The following is a 19,407-nucleotide window of genomic DNA, read 5'->3' on the forward strand; positions in this document are numbered from 1 at the left end:
TCCAAACTTTTCTGTTATTCCGGGGGGGGAGACTAGAATCAAAATAAGAATTTATTCCAAATGCACAAGTTGTCTCTTTACCCTGCTGATTAAAATGTATTATTTTCAGATGTGCACTTCTACCCAGAGTACCTCACAAACTGTAACAAGCCCAAAGCCAGGGGAAGTCCTGTACTGGTGTAGTTCTGCAGTATCCAAATTCAGAGACATGCACCAACAATTATTAAAGAATTGAAAGGCCTGAGAGAAAAAGAACTAAGGGTGTCTCTGCTGGGGTAAATCAGCACAGTGCCATTGGCTCTGATTTGATCTGCAGCAGGGGACGATCTGGGCCACTAGACATAACATTTGGAGGGGGTACAGACTCCAGCCGCTTAGGCCTTCTCCAGGATAGAAAACATCTCCTGAGAGAGAACAAAAACCTACCTCCATATGCAGCTGGGACCAATTGAAAGCACCCTTGCTAGGAATGAAGGAAGCGCTGACTCATTATCAACGAAAACAGTGGATTAAACAGTGAGGCATTGCTGGGAGTGCTCACACCTGCCTTGCAAGGGGCCTTCCCCAGGTGCTCCAGAAGGGCTCTTCCCTCTTCAGTGTCGAGGATGCTATGCTATAACAATGCTACTGGTTCAAGGCAGGCCTGCCAGCCAGCTGACTACGGGTGACACTTTGTTCCTGCTCTATGACCGGGGGCCAAAAGCTATAACAATATTTTGCTTTTATCCTGTACACTCTCACTAGGAGCCAGTGGCTGTGTGCATTGCAGTACAGGACAAAGGGCACACTCAGTCACCTGTGTCCAAAAGGCTCACAGCTGACTGTACAAAGAAGAAAGGCTCATAACCTGGGTTTCTGATGACACTCAGCCCTTTGAGTAACACCCCAAACAAGTCTCAAGTGCAGTGCCCTAGTAGCACCTAGCAGGCTGAATTACTAACCAGTGATGGCCATTAACCCCCAGGCAGGAAGGGAGACAGGTAGGAGACATGAATATGCAGCTCTGGAGAAAACAGATGTGGTCAGCTGGGGGAGGAGGGAACCTGACCCCCTGCCCTACTGGGCCTCGATTTCCCTAGTCTCTTGCTCCAGGGACCCATCCCCAGCCCTGATTTCCCCACTGTAGTCCCTTACTTTTTGGTGGGGGGGGAAGGCTTAACCTCCCTCCCCTCCCCCCAATGCCCCAGTTGGGCAGCCAGGCAGGCTCCACATCAGCTCCTCCCAGCCCAGCTCTGCAGGCAGCCAGTGAGGCCTGGGGGATGAAGGAGGGAGCGACAGGGGGCAGGGCCTAGGCGAAAGAAGCAGGGTGGAGGGAGCGGGGGCTTCCTGAGCATGTTCTCTCTGGCCCCAGTCAGCCAGTCTCGTCCACTCTCCAGCCGGACAGTGGTTTGGCCTCATCATAGGTCCCCCCCAGCCAGGCTCCGTCAGCTTCTGCCTGGTTCCCTTAGCTGAATTCCCAGGCCGCCCACCTCCCCCCGGCAGGCACATTGTGGGCAAAGCCAGCTGCTGCGGGTGCACACACCCCTCCCTGGGCTGCCACTGTCTAGCATGGCACCATGCAAGCATCACCACTGAAGCACAGCCCTGTGTGCTTGGCCATGAATTGCTCTGCTGCCCAGGGTGGCGCTTTGCCCAGGAAACGTTGGGAAGTGGGGAAAGCCACCGTCCCAGGGGAGTCCAAAACCTGCGTTATCCTCATTTGAAAGAGCCATTCTGCTATGTTAGGAGTCGCCTAGCACCTAGGTGGCACAGTAACTTGGGCATCCCTGAGAGACTCATTCTGGAACTGGCCCAGCCACTAACCTAACCCATCTGGAAAGTATTTATATTTCTACTAGGCACTTTTGCACCTAAGGGCCCTGGTAATAATAAAACCTATCTGGAATTAAATAATTGTTAGCTAGTAAACCACCCACTGTCTTTGGGTAGTCGGTAAATACAGTGTTACTTGGCCCAGTTTTCATTTAGGGAAACTGAGTCACAGCACAAGACAGGGGGCAGAGGTGGTCGCCGTGACTCGCTGGACCCTGTGACACGTATGTTGGGGAGTCCTTGGTAATGGGCTGTACCACTGAACAGCTTTAGGGTGCCAACTTTGTAATATTTAAAAACTGACTACTCCAGCAGGCAGGTTGGAACCTCCCCTGCCCCATTTCTGCCCCCATTCACTCCTCCCCCACTACTCTTCCCCTTTGCCCGGGTTGGGCGGGACTCGCCTGAGAGCTGCAGCTGCCCAATATGGGTAGGAGGCGGCCCTGGCTGAGTAGGGGCTGGTGCCGGTCATGACCCAGCAGCCTCCAGTAACTGTTCTGTGGGTGTCTGGTCAATAGATCTCACGGGATACTGTCAGGCACCTGGCCACCCTAAAGGGCAGACCGTTCCACCACGCTCTCCCCCACCACCGACACAAGGCCCGTGTCCGCCAGCCATTCAGGCTGAAGGGGGTCTAACTGCCAAACAATGGAAACATTTGCCCCACTGGCCGGGCAAAACAGTCAGAGCCCGAAGCAAAATGTCACCCCCTAGGCCTTGTAACAAAAAGACATTGAACAATATGGGCCCGGGCTCAGCGTGTGGCTTTGAGACAGGGAAGGGTCTCTAGGGCAGGAAATAGAGTGGGGCTCACCCACCTTATGGATGGCCAGTGGCGACCCCAGGGCTGCGGGCAGGCGACCACCTGGGGTGCCAGGCTTGGGGGGACACCAGGCGTGGGGGTGCTGGTTTTGTTGTTAGTGAGAAAAGGGAAAATGAGATGTTTGAAGTCGCATGGTTCAGGTGCTCCATGGGCCAAGTCATTTTTCATTAACCTCCTAGACTGTTCTGCACCTTTGTAGAATCTCATGGAACCTTTCTGAGAACGACATTTTCCTCGCACCTCCTCGAATGGTGTCCACCGGGCCCTTGGGTGTGTAGAAAGGACAGGGCATCGCCAGTCAGCCAGTGAGATATAAGAACGAACTGAAACAAAGTGAGAGCCCAGCTCTGATATCGTGAACCTTGTTTTATTGTATTTTATTGAAAATGCATCTGATGAAGTGAGCTGTAGCTCACGAAAGCTTATGCTCTAATAAATTTGTTAGTCTCTAAGGTGCCCCAAGTCCTCCTTTTCTTTTTGTTTTATTGTGTAATTGTGAAAGTGTATTTGTGTTTTAAGGCTTGAAGAGTGTAAGTAGTGACTAATAAAGGACATATTTAATGAGAGGCCATAAATATCCATCAAACCCCTATCTAGGCACCAATATAATATAAATACTGTTACTACTTTTGCCATGCTTAACACGTAATGTCTGATGACTTTCTAAGACTGTGGAACAGAGGCCTTTCTTCAGAGTACTGCAAAGGAGATACATCCTGTTTTCAGCATCAACTATCAGGTGCAAGATCCTCATGGACAATGTTACAAATCTGAGCATGATGCCGCTAAGTGACGGTTGTGGGAGACTCTCAGCATGGAGCAAACTCCATGAAGAGCCGTATCCATTGTAGTAACACTTGAAAAACAGAGAGCCCCAGCCTGTGCTATTGCCATCACCCCATGTTGTTGCTCGTGTTGACATTCACTTAAAGCGGAACCTGTCTGAACCTCTCACTGTGGTTATGTTTTTTTTCTTATTTGGATCAATAAAGTCTTAGCACCATTAAAATACAAGTCACAAGAAACAGTTGTTCCTAAGGGAGTGTCCCTGGAGAGCATCAATACCTGTTGAATTCTTGAAAACAAGACTCTGCACTTCCTGCAGGGGAATTCAAAATCAATAAGTATGTTTGTCATTGCCTAATGGCATTTGATTTGTATTGATTTGATTTGGCATTTTGATATGTAACAAAGCAGAAGGGGCAAATGTCAGTTACACTAATAGCACCTGACTGCAAGGATGAACAGCACCTGAACAGACTTCGCTGCATATAACCCTGTGGACAAGTGCTGATTTCTCACCAAAAGCAACAACAGACTGATAGAAGATAACATACCTTTCATTCGATCCTTTTCAGCCCTCAGTGACTTTCTTTTTCCTGGCTGAGCCACCCTGGGCCCCCCTGGCTAACCACTTTGCAGTGGGTTGAAGTGTAGAGCCTGAACAATGAGAGAAATGACATTAAAACAAGTCAATTACGGTCTGTAACAGGCTTTTCACTCCTGTTGTGAGGGAATGGAAAAGGCAGACAGACTGTTCTAGTGTAGACAGCTATGGAGTTGTTGGCTGGGTAAAGGGAGCTCTTATAGGAGCTAAACCATCATGAACACTGGGTGTCAGCGTTTGTACTTGAATCCAAATGATCAGAATAAAGCAAATCTACAGTAGTTCTACCAGGCCAGACTTTGGTATTTAGTGCACTAAAGTTAAATGGAGACAGATTCTCTGCTGCCACTGAGGTCTGCTCAGTAAGGGCTCACCGGCTTCTTGATCCTCTGCTCCCAGCATGGACTAGAGCAGCTAAATCTCTGCCCCCACCAACCCCTGCCATGGTTGGGATGTGGAGGCTGCAGGGGTGGGCGTAGGGGTGTCCACTGCATCAGCTACATACCTGCTAGAGGGAGAGGGCCAGACGGTGTTTCAGCGCTTTGCAGTGCTGAGCAGACCTGACTTGCATGTGATGGAGAAAGCCATTAGTAAATAACAATCCTTCTGGCGAGGAATGTGACCAATTTCTAGATTGTGGCCAAATATAAACAAAGGCAGCTTCAAGCAAGTGGGGGAGGGAGGGAAGGAGGGGAGCATCTCCCATGGAAGCCGAACAGTGGTGTAAATGACACCCAAGGAAAGACTCAGCTCAGGCTGGTGTAAATCTGGAATAACTCCATTACAGTCAATGGAGCCATACCAGGTCTACAGTTACACACTGGTTTAAGTGAGACAGTAAGTGGCAAAGTATACCTTGCACCCCTCTGGCATTCATTATGTGCAAAGTGAGTGTGGGTCACACGCTGGGGCTGCTGCAGGGGGAGTGTAGGGAAACACAACTCAGGAAGCAGTAAGAGAAAGCAGCTCCCCCGAAAAACACTCTTCAGCTTATGCCTGCACCATCCCCAACAGGCCTGAGGGCCAACTTCATCCCTGGGTGAGAACTCTCATTGACAAAACACTTGTGTTCAAGTCTGACTCTGACAGGCCCCCAGCGACTGGGCCATGCACGGTCTCCTGGCACCAGGCTGAGTACCGCTGACTGAACAGCCGGTGGTTATGTGTCCCTTCTTTCAGGGACAGCCCTGGGATAATGCCAAAGGCCTCCTAAAACCACATCATGCCAGCCTTCAGCACCGACTTGATCAATTGTCAAACTAGCACCTTTTGTGCTTTGGCCCGTGCTGCCCCCTAATGCTTGGGAGCTGCACCCCATAAACGGACTCGTTCGCCTCCTTCAAATCCCACCTCAAAGCCCTCCTTTGCTGTGATACCGACAACACCCAAAACCCGTGGCTGGTGTGCTGAGCCCACTGTCTGTGCTGCCACCCAGCATTGTCTCATTGGTTCCTTGTGCCCTCCCGCCCTCCCTTTCGGCTGCACCCTTCCGTCGTCTCTTGGCTTATGCCGAGACACTAAACTCCCTGGGGCAGGGGGCTCTCTCTTTGTTCGGTGTTTGTACAGCACCTAACGTAACGGGGCCCTGGGCCATGACTGGGGCTCTTGGGTGCTATGATAATATAGATAATAATGGCCAGGGTAGCTGCTGCTGCTAGGATGATCTCCCGTGGCGGCTTCAGAGGATGAAATATGCAGTTATTTCAGCAGCTGTCACCGAACTGATTTACACAAGCACTTGCACTGAAATAACAAATGGTGTGAACCAAAACCAGTGTAGTCATTTCTGCATGAGTCTCTGTGTTACCAACCTGTGCTGAATCAACATTAGCCACTTCCGTCCCAAACGAAGGATTTCCACCCCCAGGTTCCCACTGATGTCACTGACTCAGGTTTAACCCTCTTTAGTCCATCTGCTGCTCTCTCTCCTGGCTAGATTTCATTTGCAAGGAAAAATTAATTACTCTAATAAGGCAGATTTGAGGTCCAGTTTGAGGATCCTCAGACGAGCCCGGAGTCACATTTATTGTCTGGTTAAAGCTGGCAGAACTGGGGATACTTGGAGTTTGCTAATGCTGTAAAAAGTGCGGTATACATGGACCGTGATCTGTTTGCAAAATTCCCATTACACTAGATTGGAAGCTCTTCAGGGCAGGGACCGTGTCTCCCTCTAGGTTTGCACAGTGCACTCCACAGTGGGGTCCTGATCCTGATTTGGGAGCTGCCTTGATTTCTATCCTAAGGGGATATAAATCGGCGCCGCTCCTTTGACTTCACTGAAGGGACTCCTGTTTACTCCTCCTGTGGAGGAGGTGGGTCTTACCAAGTCATAGCAACAGTGCCACTGAATAGCTTTGTGGGACTAAAACTGTTTACGTCACTGACCAGCAGGCCTTTTGTGTATATATAAAACTCAGATGTTCTCCGGCAGATCTCAGGAGCACATTGCTTAGAGGCAAACGGATACATTGGATTCATGTCCCGAACAAATATAGCACTAAGCAACAGTTGCAAATGAGCTGTTTGAGTGGTGGAAATTGCTCTGCAAATGGTGTGTGTCAAACTCACCCTATGAACATGCAAAGAAATAAACCAACCTACGGTGAAACAATGACCACCAGAAGCTTTGTACCAAAATCAATATTAATTTTCTTGCCTTTCCAGATGCTGGTCTCCTGTTGAGGCTAATGTCATTCAGACATGACATAGAATAATTGCTCAAGGGATCCAACCAATCAGTAACTTTCTACTTTAACAGGTGTTAGGCCACAGACATTTCAAAAGGTAAAGCAATTAATAAATCCTAGGCAGAGGCAGTGGACTGACATTTCTCCTTCTGTCGGCTCCATTCAGCTGGGAAAATCTGTTTAAACTGGATTTTACACCAATGTAAGTGATAGCAGATACAGGTCCTGAGTGATAACAAGCAAAACAGCCTTGGTCGAACTTGCGTTGAGAAGTTTTGAATTAAAAGGTATCTTGTTTCCTTCTGCCGTGGCTCTTCACTTGCCTTTCAACTCAGTCTGCCCCTGTGGTGGTGGCTTCACCTCTGCAATGTGATCTCCCCTGCTAGAGTGGGCTGCTGATCCTCAGTTGTACATATCGTACAACACCTTTAACAGCTCTTCCATTTTTCATCTGTCTTGACCAAACACTGTGTGACTGTCAGCGCAATGTATCGGAGAAGGAAGTGACTCCAAAAGAAACAACTTCCAGCCTTCTCCATCCCTGCTCCACCGAGGTCTTGTCTGGACCTTGACATCCTACTTGTCCTCACTAAACTAATCTATTGTGGCCACTTCTTCTGACACCGGTGTCCTGCTCTAGCTCACCTGCTGAGCAGTGGCAGAATTCCAGGGCCTCGCAGGCCAGCTTTCGAGTGGAGAAGAAATCAGTGATCTTTGTATATTCTAAGTGTAATTTGCTTTATTTGCTCATGTACGCCAGTCCTGAAATGAGATGATCACCTAGCATGCAGGCAATCCCTACTTCCAGAAATCTCAGCCCAACACTAATGATTTGATGGCCAGCAACTGGGCACCAAGTAGGGATTCTAGCACAGAGCAAACCTTCTTGCTGCTTTCAGTTACTTCTACTACAGAGAATCTCGCAATCAAACCTCCAATAACACAAACATTTCTTCCATGGCTAACAACTTTCTTACCTGCTAAGAAAAAGAATGGGGATGACTGTGTGTCACAGTGCCAGCTGGTGACACCTGCCATAACACTATTTTAAGTTTTCCAAAGAGCCCATCAACCTAATACCACAATACTAATTTCCCCATCTGTAATTGTCCGTCATTCAGTAGGATTGGCCCCTGTACATCTTTCTGATGACATCACATCTGTTGAAACCCCCAACTATTCTTTTATCTTCTGTCACCTTTGCTTCTCTCCCGCCCTTGTCCTTTCCATGATGTATGCAAAAAGATGCTTCTTCTCTGCTCTGATGGAACCACCACAATCAACCCCATTGTCAGGCATCTCTGCTAGAGCCCCCTTCATTTCAGGATCTGGTTTAAAATGGTTGTAGACTTTCTCCAGCTCATCTATTGATTCTTTCTCTTCACTGCCCTCTCCGATCTCCCCTCACTCCTCCCACTCAGCTGCATCTGTCTCCTTTCTGTTCCTCTCCACAACTGAGCCAGTGTGGGTCTGAGCACTTTCTCTGGCCACCTCCATGAACTTTCCTGGCGCTCTCTGCAACACGACCATCTCTTTTTATAACATTCCCTTTCACTCTTGGCCATGCTGCTTATCTCCTCCCTTTGCAGTGGAACACTTTCCACGTGTGCATCAGACACCATTTAGACATCACTGTTTTCTGTTGTTTGCTGCAGTTTCACTCTGGGATTTAATCCTGTGAAGCTTTGGCAGATGCATTTTGTGTGAAAGATGCTAGACCCAGTAGCGCTGCAGGCCTGGGTGGGACGGCAGCCCCTGAGAGGCCACATCTCGCCCATATGCCAAAGTTGAGATGAGATGAGAGTACGAGCTGGAGATCTCTCAGTATACACAGGACAGGGTTGTGGGCCAGTCATTTGTTGGGAGGGGCCCTGCCTTGTGCTGCTACAACCTGGATTTGTCATACTCCAGGAATGCTGCGTTCCCCGGGTTTTGGGGAGTGCTGAGGGATTCTGGGGCATGTTTCAGGGCAGTGTTTTTTATATTATTATATACTGTGTACTTCAGTTTCTGGGATGGGCTCATTGGGGGAGATTTTCAGAAGTGCCTAAGAGATTAGACATCTCAATGGGAGATGGCACATGACTCCAATAGAGATGTTGGAGATCCCACCCCAGTGTGGGCCAGGACGGGTGGCTGGAGGGATTCATTTGAAAGGCAAAATAAAAATAAAATAAAAACAGCTTGAGATAATTTCATTTCATCTCCCCCAGACACAGTTACATGTATTTAAAGAACTAACACAACAGAATGTACTTCACTCGAATTCTCACAAGGAAAGGGCAAACTAGAATAATAATTAGCAACACAGTTTCCTAGAGAAAGGTTTATGTTTCAAGGTTAAAACCTATAAACAGGCCAATCCTTCACCACATCCATGAATAGCTTAAAGTCACAGTCACTCTATGAGCATTAAAGACCAATTTATCTGCCTTGAACGGGAGAGCAAGGACCTGATGGAACATATGCCAGATAAGCATAAAGCATTGAAAGCCTGGGTAAAAGAGTCTTCGTTATATGTATCTACTTTTACCAGCATCATTCTGCTTCTACGGAGCTGACATCATCTGCCTGGCTGGAGAGTTCTGCCAGCATTTCAAGGATGTTCTCTGCTGCTCTACCTACTGAGCTGTAGCTCACGAAAGCTTATGCTCAAATAAATTTGTTAGTCTCTAAGGTGCCACAAGTACTCCTTTTCGTTTTGCGAATACAGACTAACTCGGCTGCTACTCTGAAATCTACCTACTGTATGTGAGAAAATTGCTTCTTCACAAATATTAAGGCCTTGCATCTGCCCTTGGATATACAGCCCCCAAATCATCTCATGCTGAGTGACTGTGACACAGGAATGCTTCTGTCAGTCCCAACAAATGCACCGAGCCCGCAGAATAAAGAGTCACCAATCACTTCATTTTCTTCAGGAGTTGGCTCAGTGTAAATGAACAAGGAGAAGGTTTCGGGCGTGACAGACATCAGTCCTAGTCCTGCCTCTTGCATCCCATTGATGTCAATGCAAGTCCACTTACAGAGCTTGGATTGCAGCACTTGAAGTGCATTTACATTGTTAAAAGGTTGCTATTTACTGTGTTTGTTCTATTGCATTTGTTTTTATCCTGTTGAACAGGGCCCCAGGTGCTTTTGCAGTGGCTAAGGGACATACATGAATGCAGTAATTACATTAATGCAGTAATTACATTATCATTACGAGCACTCTGATGCTGTGAGAATGGGGGCCACACAAAGCCCCAAGAGAGATTAAATAGGATAAACCAGTTGTTTAACCAACCTCCTGACAGCTTTCTCTTTCTGGCAGTTCTTGTATACACACGACTGGTTTGTCCTTTCATAGTCCTCAGCTGCTCTTCTGCACATGCATCCACCTGCTTTGCTAATGACAGACTACTGGTTTAACAGAGTGAAGAATCAGGGTCTGTATCATTACCTGGTTGTAAACCAACACAGTCCAGTGTACCTAATACTCATTTTGGGGTTACACCCATTAATAAATCAATCTTCAAGAATGCACTGGAGAAAGAAGGGGCCACATCCTGCAGTGAGGTACATGGTGGTGTATATTACACCTACGGCACAGCAGATTGAGATTAAATCCCAGGAAAAACTTCCTATCTGTAATACGAGTAGGACAATGGAACAGATGCCTGGGGGGTTGTGGAAGCTTCTTCACTGAAAGTTTTCAAAAGGAGGCTGGATAACCACCTGTCTGGGATGGTCCAGACACAACAAATCCTGCATCTTGGCAGACTAGATGACCCTTGTGGTCCCTGGTGGCTCTATGATTCTGTATTACATGGCAGGTGAATGTTTGTCATAAAACAGGTGTTTGAGTTCCAGGTTTTCTCAAAAACCATTTTATGGCATTCAAATTGTACAAATCTCATGGATAGAATGTGCATCCCCAAGACAGATGGCCAGAGATCTTTATGCTCTGAACTTACACTTCCCTTCTCCCTAGGAAACACTGTGATGTGTGATGAAATGTGCGACAAGGAGAAACATGCGGAAGATATGGCAACACATTCTCAACGAAATGCTTCAGCAGAGCTCTGTCAGTGAGCTGGTGCTGATGCCTTTGATTAAAATCTTAGTTGCCTATGAATGGAATCTGTAACAACCCTCCAGTTTTGCTCAGTGTTAAATTCTCCAGTAAGAAGTGGAGTTAAATATTTAAGTAGAGAAATCTGAACATAAATGTAAAATACTTCTATAAAGTAAACTTAAACAAATCCAAACCAGGAATTATTCTAACAGGAGTTAGGTGACAGATTGCCTTCTGAGAGACATTTTAAATGGTTCAAACCATCCGCAAAGAGGTTCTATGAAAGCCAATTGAATAATTAGGCTGCATTTTACTCAAATAGTAATCCAGTTTAGCTGTGACCTAATTTGACACAGAGGAAGGTTCAGAACAGGAGATTTAATTTACTCCTCTGTGATATTGTATGATTGCTCCGTTTGATAGCATTCCCTTCCTCAAGGTCCCTAATGAAAATAAGTGTCTGTAGGCCAGCAGCCCCATGTTACAACGGTAGCAAAACAGCAGACATTGTCCCATTAACTTACTGATAACGTTTTATTTAAATACCAAGAGTGCTATATGTACTTGGAAAAGGGAAGCTAAGCACCATCTGTAGGAGAGGGAATGACTCACCCGTTACTGCTCTTCATTTCAATCACCCCAAATTTCACTTCTCTCCATTGCACACAGTAATTTTTCACCAGCGCAGAGCAGCGCAGCGTCATCACCAGCGCAGAGCAATTAGAGTTTCTGCAGTCCTGTCTCTGAGCACCTATCTGCTTCTTCAGGCACCTAAAGTCCTTCAAAAAGCTGGCCCTCGGTGGGGCGCCGTTTGGAACTGGTTTCCTGTTGAAGAGTTTTGGTTCTTTGAGCAGACCGCACCTCCACCGCATCCGGCAGAATGTCACAATCGTTACACTGTACCCCGACTGCTGTAGAGAAATGAACTAAAACAATTATGAGCTTCCGCACTACAGCAGTGCAGCCAGACTCCAGTGACTTCTGCGAACGCTCTAAGTGCTGCCTGCACTAGGAACTTGGGTGCAGCCAGATACAGTTTAACGGCAATGTGCAGACAAGGGCTAACCCTGTCCTGTTCAGCACATGTTCAGAATCCATGTTTGCTTTGGAAATGGCCAGGGCCCAGTGGCTGCTCTAAGTTACAGTGAGGCAAGTGTGAAACCCGCCAGGGAACCGTACTCACTAATAATCGACTGATTCAAGCATTACCATAATGTCACCCTTTAATATCAATTATGACCTTCATGAGGAATGTGGGTTTACATGACTTGTAATACTTTTCCAGGTGCCTTCTGGCAGATCTCTACCGCTACCTAGAACCCCAGTTCCATGGGAGTTTTAACTAGTGATGGCAGAGGGAGCTGGAGCAGGGCATAAGTCAGCAGGTGACATAACAATGTTGTTTCCGCCATCCCAAGGAGGCAAAGTGTTTCAGGACAGTAGGTGCAGCATGATGTTAGTGCTCAGAACATGGGTGTCTAATCTGTGCACGTACCTGGATGTGCTACAGCACCCACCTCCTCAAAAGTCGCACACAATCGCTCATGTGAGGCCCCTGCTCAGCCCAGTCAGAGCCATCATGTGATCCCTGTGCAGCCAATAGGAAGTGATACAGTTATTGATGGGGTGACGTCTGTCAGAGGAAAAAACCACCCCAGACACCGGGAGGGCTTCCATGTGGCTGAAAACATCGTAATACTTCAAAGTGTCAATCATGACATCAGAATCAGAATTGTAGAATTGGAAGGGACCTCGAGAGGTCATCTAGCCCAGTCCCCTGCACTCAAGGCAGGTATTATCAGATCATCCCTGACAGGTGTTTGTCCAACCTGCTCTTAAAAATCCCCAATGATGGAGATTCCACCACCTCCCTAGACAATTTACTCCAGTGCTTAACCACCCTGACAGTTAAGAAGCTTTTCCTAATGTCCAACCTAAACCGCCCTGGCTGCAATTTAAGCCCATTGCTTCTTGTCCTATTGTCAGAGGTTAAGAAAAACCTGCCTCCTTGTTACAACTTTTTATGTACTTGAAAACTGTTACCATGTTCTCTCAGTCTTCTCTTTTCCAGACTAAACCAACCCAGTTTTTTTCAATCTTCCCTCATAGGTTATGTTTTTCAGGCCTTTAATAATTTTTGTTGCTTTCCTCTGGACTTTCTCCAATTTGTCCACATCCTTCCTGAAATGTGGCACCCAGAACTGGACACAATACTCCAATTCAGGCCTATTCAGTACAAAGTAGTGCAGAAGAATTATGTCTCATGTCTTGCTTACAACACTCCTGGCTAATACATCCCAGAATGATGTTTGCTTTTTTTTGCAACAGTGTTACACTGTTGACTCCTATTTAGCTTGTGGTCCACTGTGACCCCCAGGTCCCTTTTCGCAGTCCTCCTTCCTAGGCAGTCATTTCCCATTTTGTATGTGTGTAACTGATTGATCCTTCCTAAGTGGAATACTTGGCATTTTTCCTCGTTGAATTTTATCTTATTTACTTCAGACCATTTCTCCAGGTTGATGCAATGAAAAATCTCTGTGGTAAAAGCAACAACGACATTCATAAGCTCTTGCTGGTCAAGCTGCCTCTTACTGTTTTCAGAAAGGAACTATAGTCAAATGAGATTCTTGGTGTTTTACTATGTACCTGGTGTTGCAATGATCAGGGGCAGTCCCGGCAGGTGAAATTTTTCTGCAGGGGTGACGAGACATTTACATCTTCACCCTGGGATAGTCACTGCTCTTGGCACGTCAGTGAGTGATGATTTTGGTTATAAAAAGTTCTGTCTAGGGGCTAGTTAATGTAAAGCACCCCTCGGTAGCTCTCACAGAAAGGATCTTTCTATAAGGGAGGGTCTGCTTGCTGTGTCATTTCTTTTCTTTAGAATATAATGGGGCTGAGTAACTGCTCCTCTCTTGTGTGAATCAACATTTGTATGACCTGGTCCTTAGCTCCCAAAGCATTAAACATTTGGGACCCAACGAGAAGGTAACATGAATTCTTAGCAGTGTCCTGCTCAGAATAAGCATTAGTGGGATCTAGTCAGAGCATTTAATAACCTTGAGTAAGTGCAATGACAGGGACCAGATAACTCATGGGCATGTCTCCACTGGAGTGGGAGATGTAATTGACCTGCCATAGACATGTCAGTACTAGCTCTGCTCAACCTAGCACGGCTGTGTCTACCCATGCTGGAAATTGTCCTTCCAGCGCCAGAGTAGCTGGACCCTGCGTGTAAGGCTCTGTGTAAAACACTCACAAATTTATTTGAGCATAAGCTTTTGTGAGCTACAGCTCACTTCATCGGATGCCTGTAGCTCACGAAAGCTTATGCTCAAATAAATTTGTTAGTCTCTAAGGTGCCACAAGTACTCCTTTTCTTTTTGCGAATACAGACTAACACGGCTGCTACTCTGAAACCTGTAAAACACTGGCATCTTATGGCAGCCCAGGACAGCAGTGAAGGGACACAGACCCATGAAGCAGAATGGCGGATAGTCAGCATTAAGGGAATTTCTGTCTTAACAGGGCTAGCCTCTTGTACCAGTGGCACAGCTGAACAGCATTGCTTGTGTGTGAAGTGGACTTATTGGTTCCCATTTAGACGATTCCAACATGAAAGCTGCAGGTTGAAGCTTGTCTCACAACAGCGTGCAGGCAAGGCCCCAGGAAGACTGTCCCCAAAGTCTTCTGAAACCTAATCAGTGAAACTGTTCAATTGCAGTGTCACACCATTTGATCTCAAAGAAAAGACTGCATCTCTCCCATCTGCTTTGGAAAATGAGAGGTGCTAAGATCAGTGTGTTTATTCCCCTTGGCAATGTTAATGGAACTGTTGCTGATTTACCTTTACCTTGGCTTAAGTTACTGTGCCACAGCCATAGGAATGTAAGAAAAAAATTAAATATATTCTGCTGATATTTGTTTTCTTCTCTCCTCTCCCCATCCCCAATTAAAATGTACCCTACCCAAAAAAACTAAGTGAATATTTTCTTGTCAAAAGTCCATGAAAATAATTAAATAAGAATTATTAAACCAACAAAGTTTCTTTAATAAATTAATAGCAGCATCACAAAACCCTTGGGGTGAATGACCAGAAAGAAGTCGGGAGGTGACAGCATTCAACCATTCACAAAAATGTTCCCATCTGCTGGCAGGGAGGGAATGTGGGGGTCATAAGGCTGTCCTCTCGTACGTTTATCTGAACAGGTAATATACATCCAAATGTTTCAGCTAAGTAGCAATGGTCACCGGAGGTACAAGTCTCAGGGTGAAAGTCTCTTTTTTTAAACATTTATAAAAGTATTGTGGCGTCTATGTTCAATTCTCAGTATTTACATCCAAATACAGGAGGTTCCCTTTGTATCATAACTACTGTACTTGCATGAACAGGATGGAAGGTTCCTAATCAAGAATGATCCCTGCATGTGGACTCTGCTAAATACTAGCATGCCATGACATATGAACTGTTTATACATGTGCTATAAGCTAGTATTATTCAACTTATTGCTAGTACTTTTAAAGTCTGTGGTTGCTTTTTAAAAAATCTAGATAGAGAGGTTTATTTTTGGAAAAGATGTGCTGTGAATTCGCCCTGCAAAAATACTCGACAAAAGGAAAAAAAAAACAGTTCTGATCTCCTCCTGCACTTGCAGTATTTCAAACCTGAGCTAGAGAAAAGGGTAGCCACCTGAGGAGGGAAGTGGTGTCATTGTCCAGTCCCTCTTCTACCAGCTACAATGACATCGTAGAAATACGCATGGACGCATGAGCAAGACATACTGAACATTCAGGCCAGTGCCTGCGTAGCTGCAGAATACATGCTGCATGTGTGCATGCTGCCTTCCTGCAAAGCATGAGATTCACCACAGTGGCACTCTGGTCCTATGCCAATGTCACTCTGTTGATGGCAGTGGAAGAACTGCAAATTTACAGTGACATGAATGAGTGGAGAATCAGGCCCAGGGACTTCAGTGGGATTGCACCAGAGTCAAACTGGAATAATGCAGAGGCGGATCACGCTGTGGCTGTGGAATCCTTTAAGGGCCACAATGCAATAACTGCTGTCAAGTGCAATTCAACAGTGTAACCCCTTCACTAAAGCAACAGCTCCATTCTGCACTTCCTTTGTGGTTCCAGTTGGTACCTATGAATATGACAAGCTTACAGTAAAACCAGTTCACATTAGTCAAATGCAACTCATCCTTGACATGCATCAACCTTGCTATTCTCGGGCTTTTCATAAGCAGAGACTGCCAGTCACTCCAAAGGCACCTACTTTACAGGGATGTTGTTACATTTATTAATTAGTTAATGAAGATATAAGCCGCTAAAGCAGGGGTGGGCAAACTTTTTGGCCCGAGGGCAACTTCTGGGTGGGGAAATTGCATGCAGGGCCATGAATGTAGGGCTGGGGCAGGGGGTTGGGGTGCAGGAGGGAGTGTGGCGCGTGGGAAGGGGGCTCAGGGCAGGAGGTTGGGGTGTGAGGTGCAGGAGGGGTTTGGGGTGTGGGTTCCAGCCTGGTGCCACTTATCTGGAGCTGCTCCTGGGTGGCAGCGGCACGCAGTGGGGCCAGGGCAGGCTCCCTGGCCCCACACCGCTCTCAGAAGCAGCCGGCACCACGTCCCTGCAGCCCCTGGGGAGGGGCGGGGGGAAGACAGAGGGCTCCACGTGCTGACCTTGCTTGTGGGTACCTCCCCTGAAGTACCTGGCCAATGGGAGCTGCGGGGGGGGGGCCTACAGGCGAGGGCAGTGTGCAGAGCCCTTTGCCCCCGCTCCCCCGGGGCCGCAGAGATGTGGTGCCAGCCACTTCCGGGAGTGGAGCAGGGCTCGTGGCACCATGCGGGTGGCAATCCTGTGGGCCGGATCCAAAGCCCTGAGGGGCCGGGTCTGGCCCATAGTTTACCCACCCCTGGGCTAAAGGCTAGCTCTGGCATGATGCAGAGTTCGGAGCAAGGGGTGGTGCATTAATTGCATCACCCCAAGCAGCACTGTGCTCCAGACCCTCACCCGAGTTACAGTTCCTCGCCTACTTCCTCGTAGCTCCTGGGGCCAGTCGCTTACTGTTCGTTTATACCAAGTGGGCTGATGTGCTTAGCCCGTTCCTGGGATGGAACAAGCAATGGCCTTGCTTACTCTGATGCACCTGGACGCACAGTGCTGGGAAGGTTCTTTCGCCCTTGGGGAGGCTCACAGTCTAAGGCATAAGGAAATAGCAGCCCTCCCAACACAAGCACGAAGTCTGGGTTGTGGTGGCAGGGTGTGCAGAAAACAGCAATGCTGGCTCCAGAACTGGGACACTGCCAGTCTCAGGCTGCCGAGAAAACTAACGTGTGAATGAACAAGGAAATGTGAGACTGGTGAGAGCAAGAGGCTAGGAAAGATGAAACTGAGAGCGCTAATGAAACCAAAGCCCACTTCCTGAGGTAAAGCAAATGACCTGAGTCCAATGAATCCACTCAAAGCAAACAACCTGACCCAGCAGCAAGTGAAGGACAGTAGGCTGATCTAGCAGCTATAAATAAGAGACTTTGCTTGCAACTCTTCCCTGCACTAGTGTGGTGTAAAAGATCTGAACAGGAGTTCAATTGCTAACAGTTGCTTCAGAGCCAGACACTGAGCCAAACTCCGTTCACCTTTCTCATGTGAGCCACCACATTGGAGTCCATCAGACAACATGCACGTGAAAGCAGATCAGAGCCTGGCCCACTGTTAGTTCTGCATCTGGTTATTTTTAGGGTTCAGGGCAGAGTCAGAGACACTCTGTTTACAAAGAAAGGGTCAAGAGAGTTTGCTGGTTTTAATGTCGCCTTTCTAAACCAGTAAGAGATTTCAGGATCCCAGGATCAAATGATCCTGAAAGGCCAGGACTGTAAAATCGAAGTGGGAAATCAGAACTGAAAACAGCTCTCCAGCATGAAAGGTGGGGCACTGCCCCACTATGTCACCCAGCCCGACCCCCATGTGACCAGTCTGGTTAGCCATCTGTTCCATTGCAATACTGCTATGCTTTAGCTGAGGGATCCCGTCCAGGATTCTGGTAAGATTCGGTGTTACACTGTTGCATGGCACATAACATGGGTGAGGAGTTAAAGTATATATTTACTGTCAACTTAAAAAAGTTTTCCTTGATCTATAACTATGAATGGGCCACTCTGGACTCCAGCAAATGCCACCTGAGTAAGTATTCAGCATTTTTGTTCATACGCTGGAAGAAAATGTCAGCATTTTGTCCATGATGTAAGCAAAATACCAGATATTTTTGATCTAGTAGCAACAGTAAATATAGAACTTTAAACCTCACTGCAGTGTATGTAAGATTTAAAGCACTGGGCTGGAAAGATGAATTTTTTTAAAAAAGCTTTGTTCAGGATGCAGTATTTACATTGTTCTTTGAGTGACACACACATTTTTACATAGGTATATTTCAGGGGCAGAGCCACGGGTGTGACTCGATTACACACAGCTCACCCTTTCACTTACAACATTGCGGCTGTTTATTGACAGCTCTGAAGTCCCCGGTTGCATTTCTAAGCCCTCCTCAGTTTCATCCAACTCCACGCTGTTGAGTTCATTGCCATTTCGGTAGCTATTTAAAGTAAGGTCTTTCCCATATGAAGCTGTGGAAGCGACATTCAGACACTGGTTTTGTCGCAGCGTCGAATTTTTATTGGGCTTGTACTGGCAGCAGATGTAGTTGGCAAAAGCCCTGCGATAGGTTTTATTGAAGAGCGTGTACACCAGGGGGTTAATCCCAGAACAAATGTAACCAACCCAAACAAACACATCCATGAGTTCGCCCAGGAGGCTCTCATCACAGGCTTCCTTGCAAAGAACAGACATGATGTTAGTGATGAAAAATGGACACCACAGGATAAGAAACAAAAAGAAGACAATGCCCAGGACCTTGGAGGCTCTGCGCTCGTTGTTGATAGACTGCATGGTCCCTTTCCGAAAGAGCACAGCTTCCTTATTTATGGGAGAGTTCAAGTGGGAGGCCGCCTCGTGGTTCTGGAGCATTGAGATGTTCTCTGTGTTGTTTTCTTTTTTGAGGCAGCTCATGCTGCTCCTTCGCTGCTTGGGCACCTCGCCGTACATGAACACCGTTGCTTGCTTCTGCAGCACCTGGACCGTCAGGCAGTATGAGATCACCATGATGATGAGCGGGATAAAGAATGCCACAAAGGACCCAATAAGGACAAAGTTCTCATCATTCAGAACGCAGCTCCCATTCACAAACATCCTGGAGTCATCCTGCAATCCTATGACTGGGATGGGCAGGGATATCCCTAGAAAAGAGAGAGTGAAAGCAGACTGTTACTAAAGCATACAAGGACTCCGGAGAGCGTGTGTAAATGATTCGTATCTCTCACACAGCGCATTTCACCCAGTGCCTAGAGCTGTTCCAAAGAGAAGTCAGGTTTCAGAGTAGCAGCCGTGTTAGTCTGTATCCGCAAAAAGAACAGGAGGACTTGTGGCACCTTAGAGACCAACAAATTTATTTGAGCATAAGCTTTCGTGAGCTGCAGCTCACTTCGGTATCCCCAGGAGGAACAAGAACACCTGTTGTAACGGTCAACCCCACTAGGTGGCAGCACAGCCCCCGGAAAGACCTGGGTCTTGGCACATGGTGCAGGCCAAC

The 19,407-nt window shown here is 47.1% G+C and overlaps 1 protein-coding gene across 13 annotated transcripts in view; it reads right to left on the reverse strand.

The window, feature by feature from the left end:
• Positions 1–16,527: 16,527 nt before the first annotated feature.
• Positions 16,528–19,407, reverse strand: part of HTR2C (5-hydroxytryptamine receptor 2C) — a 435,189-nt gene continuing 432,309 nt past the window's right edge. For 8 of the 13 annotated variants that reach the window (XM_043492300.1, XM_043492297.1, XM_038416390.2 and 5 more), the window contains one exon: positions 16,530–19,054. In XM_043492300.1, coding sequence (XP_043348235.1) covers positions 18,222–19,054 — 833 coding nt within the window. In that variant the 3' untranslated portion in view covers positions 16,530–18,221. Of the gene's footprint in view, positions 19,055–19,407 lie in introns of all 13 variants that reach the window. The other 5 variants (XM_038416392.2, XM_038416394.2, XM_043492304.1 and 2 more) reach the window with 1 other exon arrangement.

The sequence above is a fragment of the Dermochelys coriacea genome, chromosome 9, assembly GCF_009764565.3.
Source record: "Dermochelys coriacea isolate rDerCor1 chromosome 9, rDerCor1.pri.v4, whole genome shotgun sequence".
Classification (NCBI taxonomy): Eukaryota; Metazoa; Chordata; order Testudines; family Dermochelyidae; genus Dermochelys; species Dermochelys coriacea.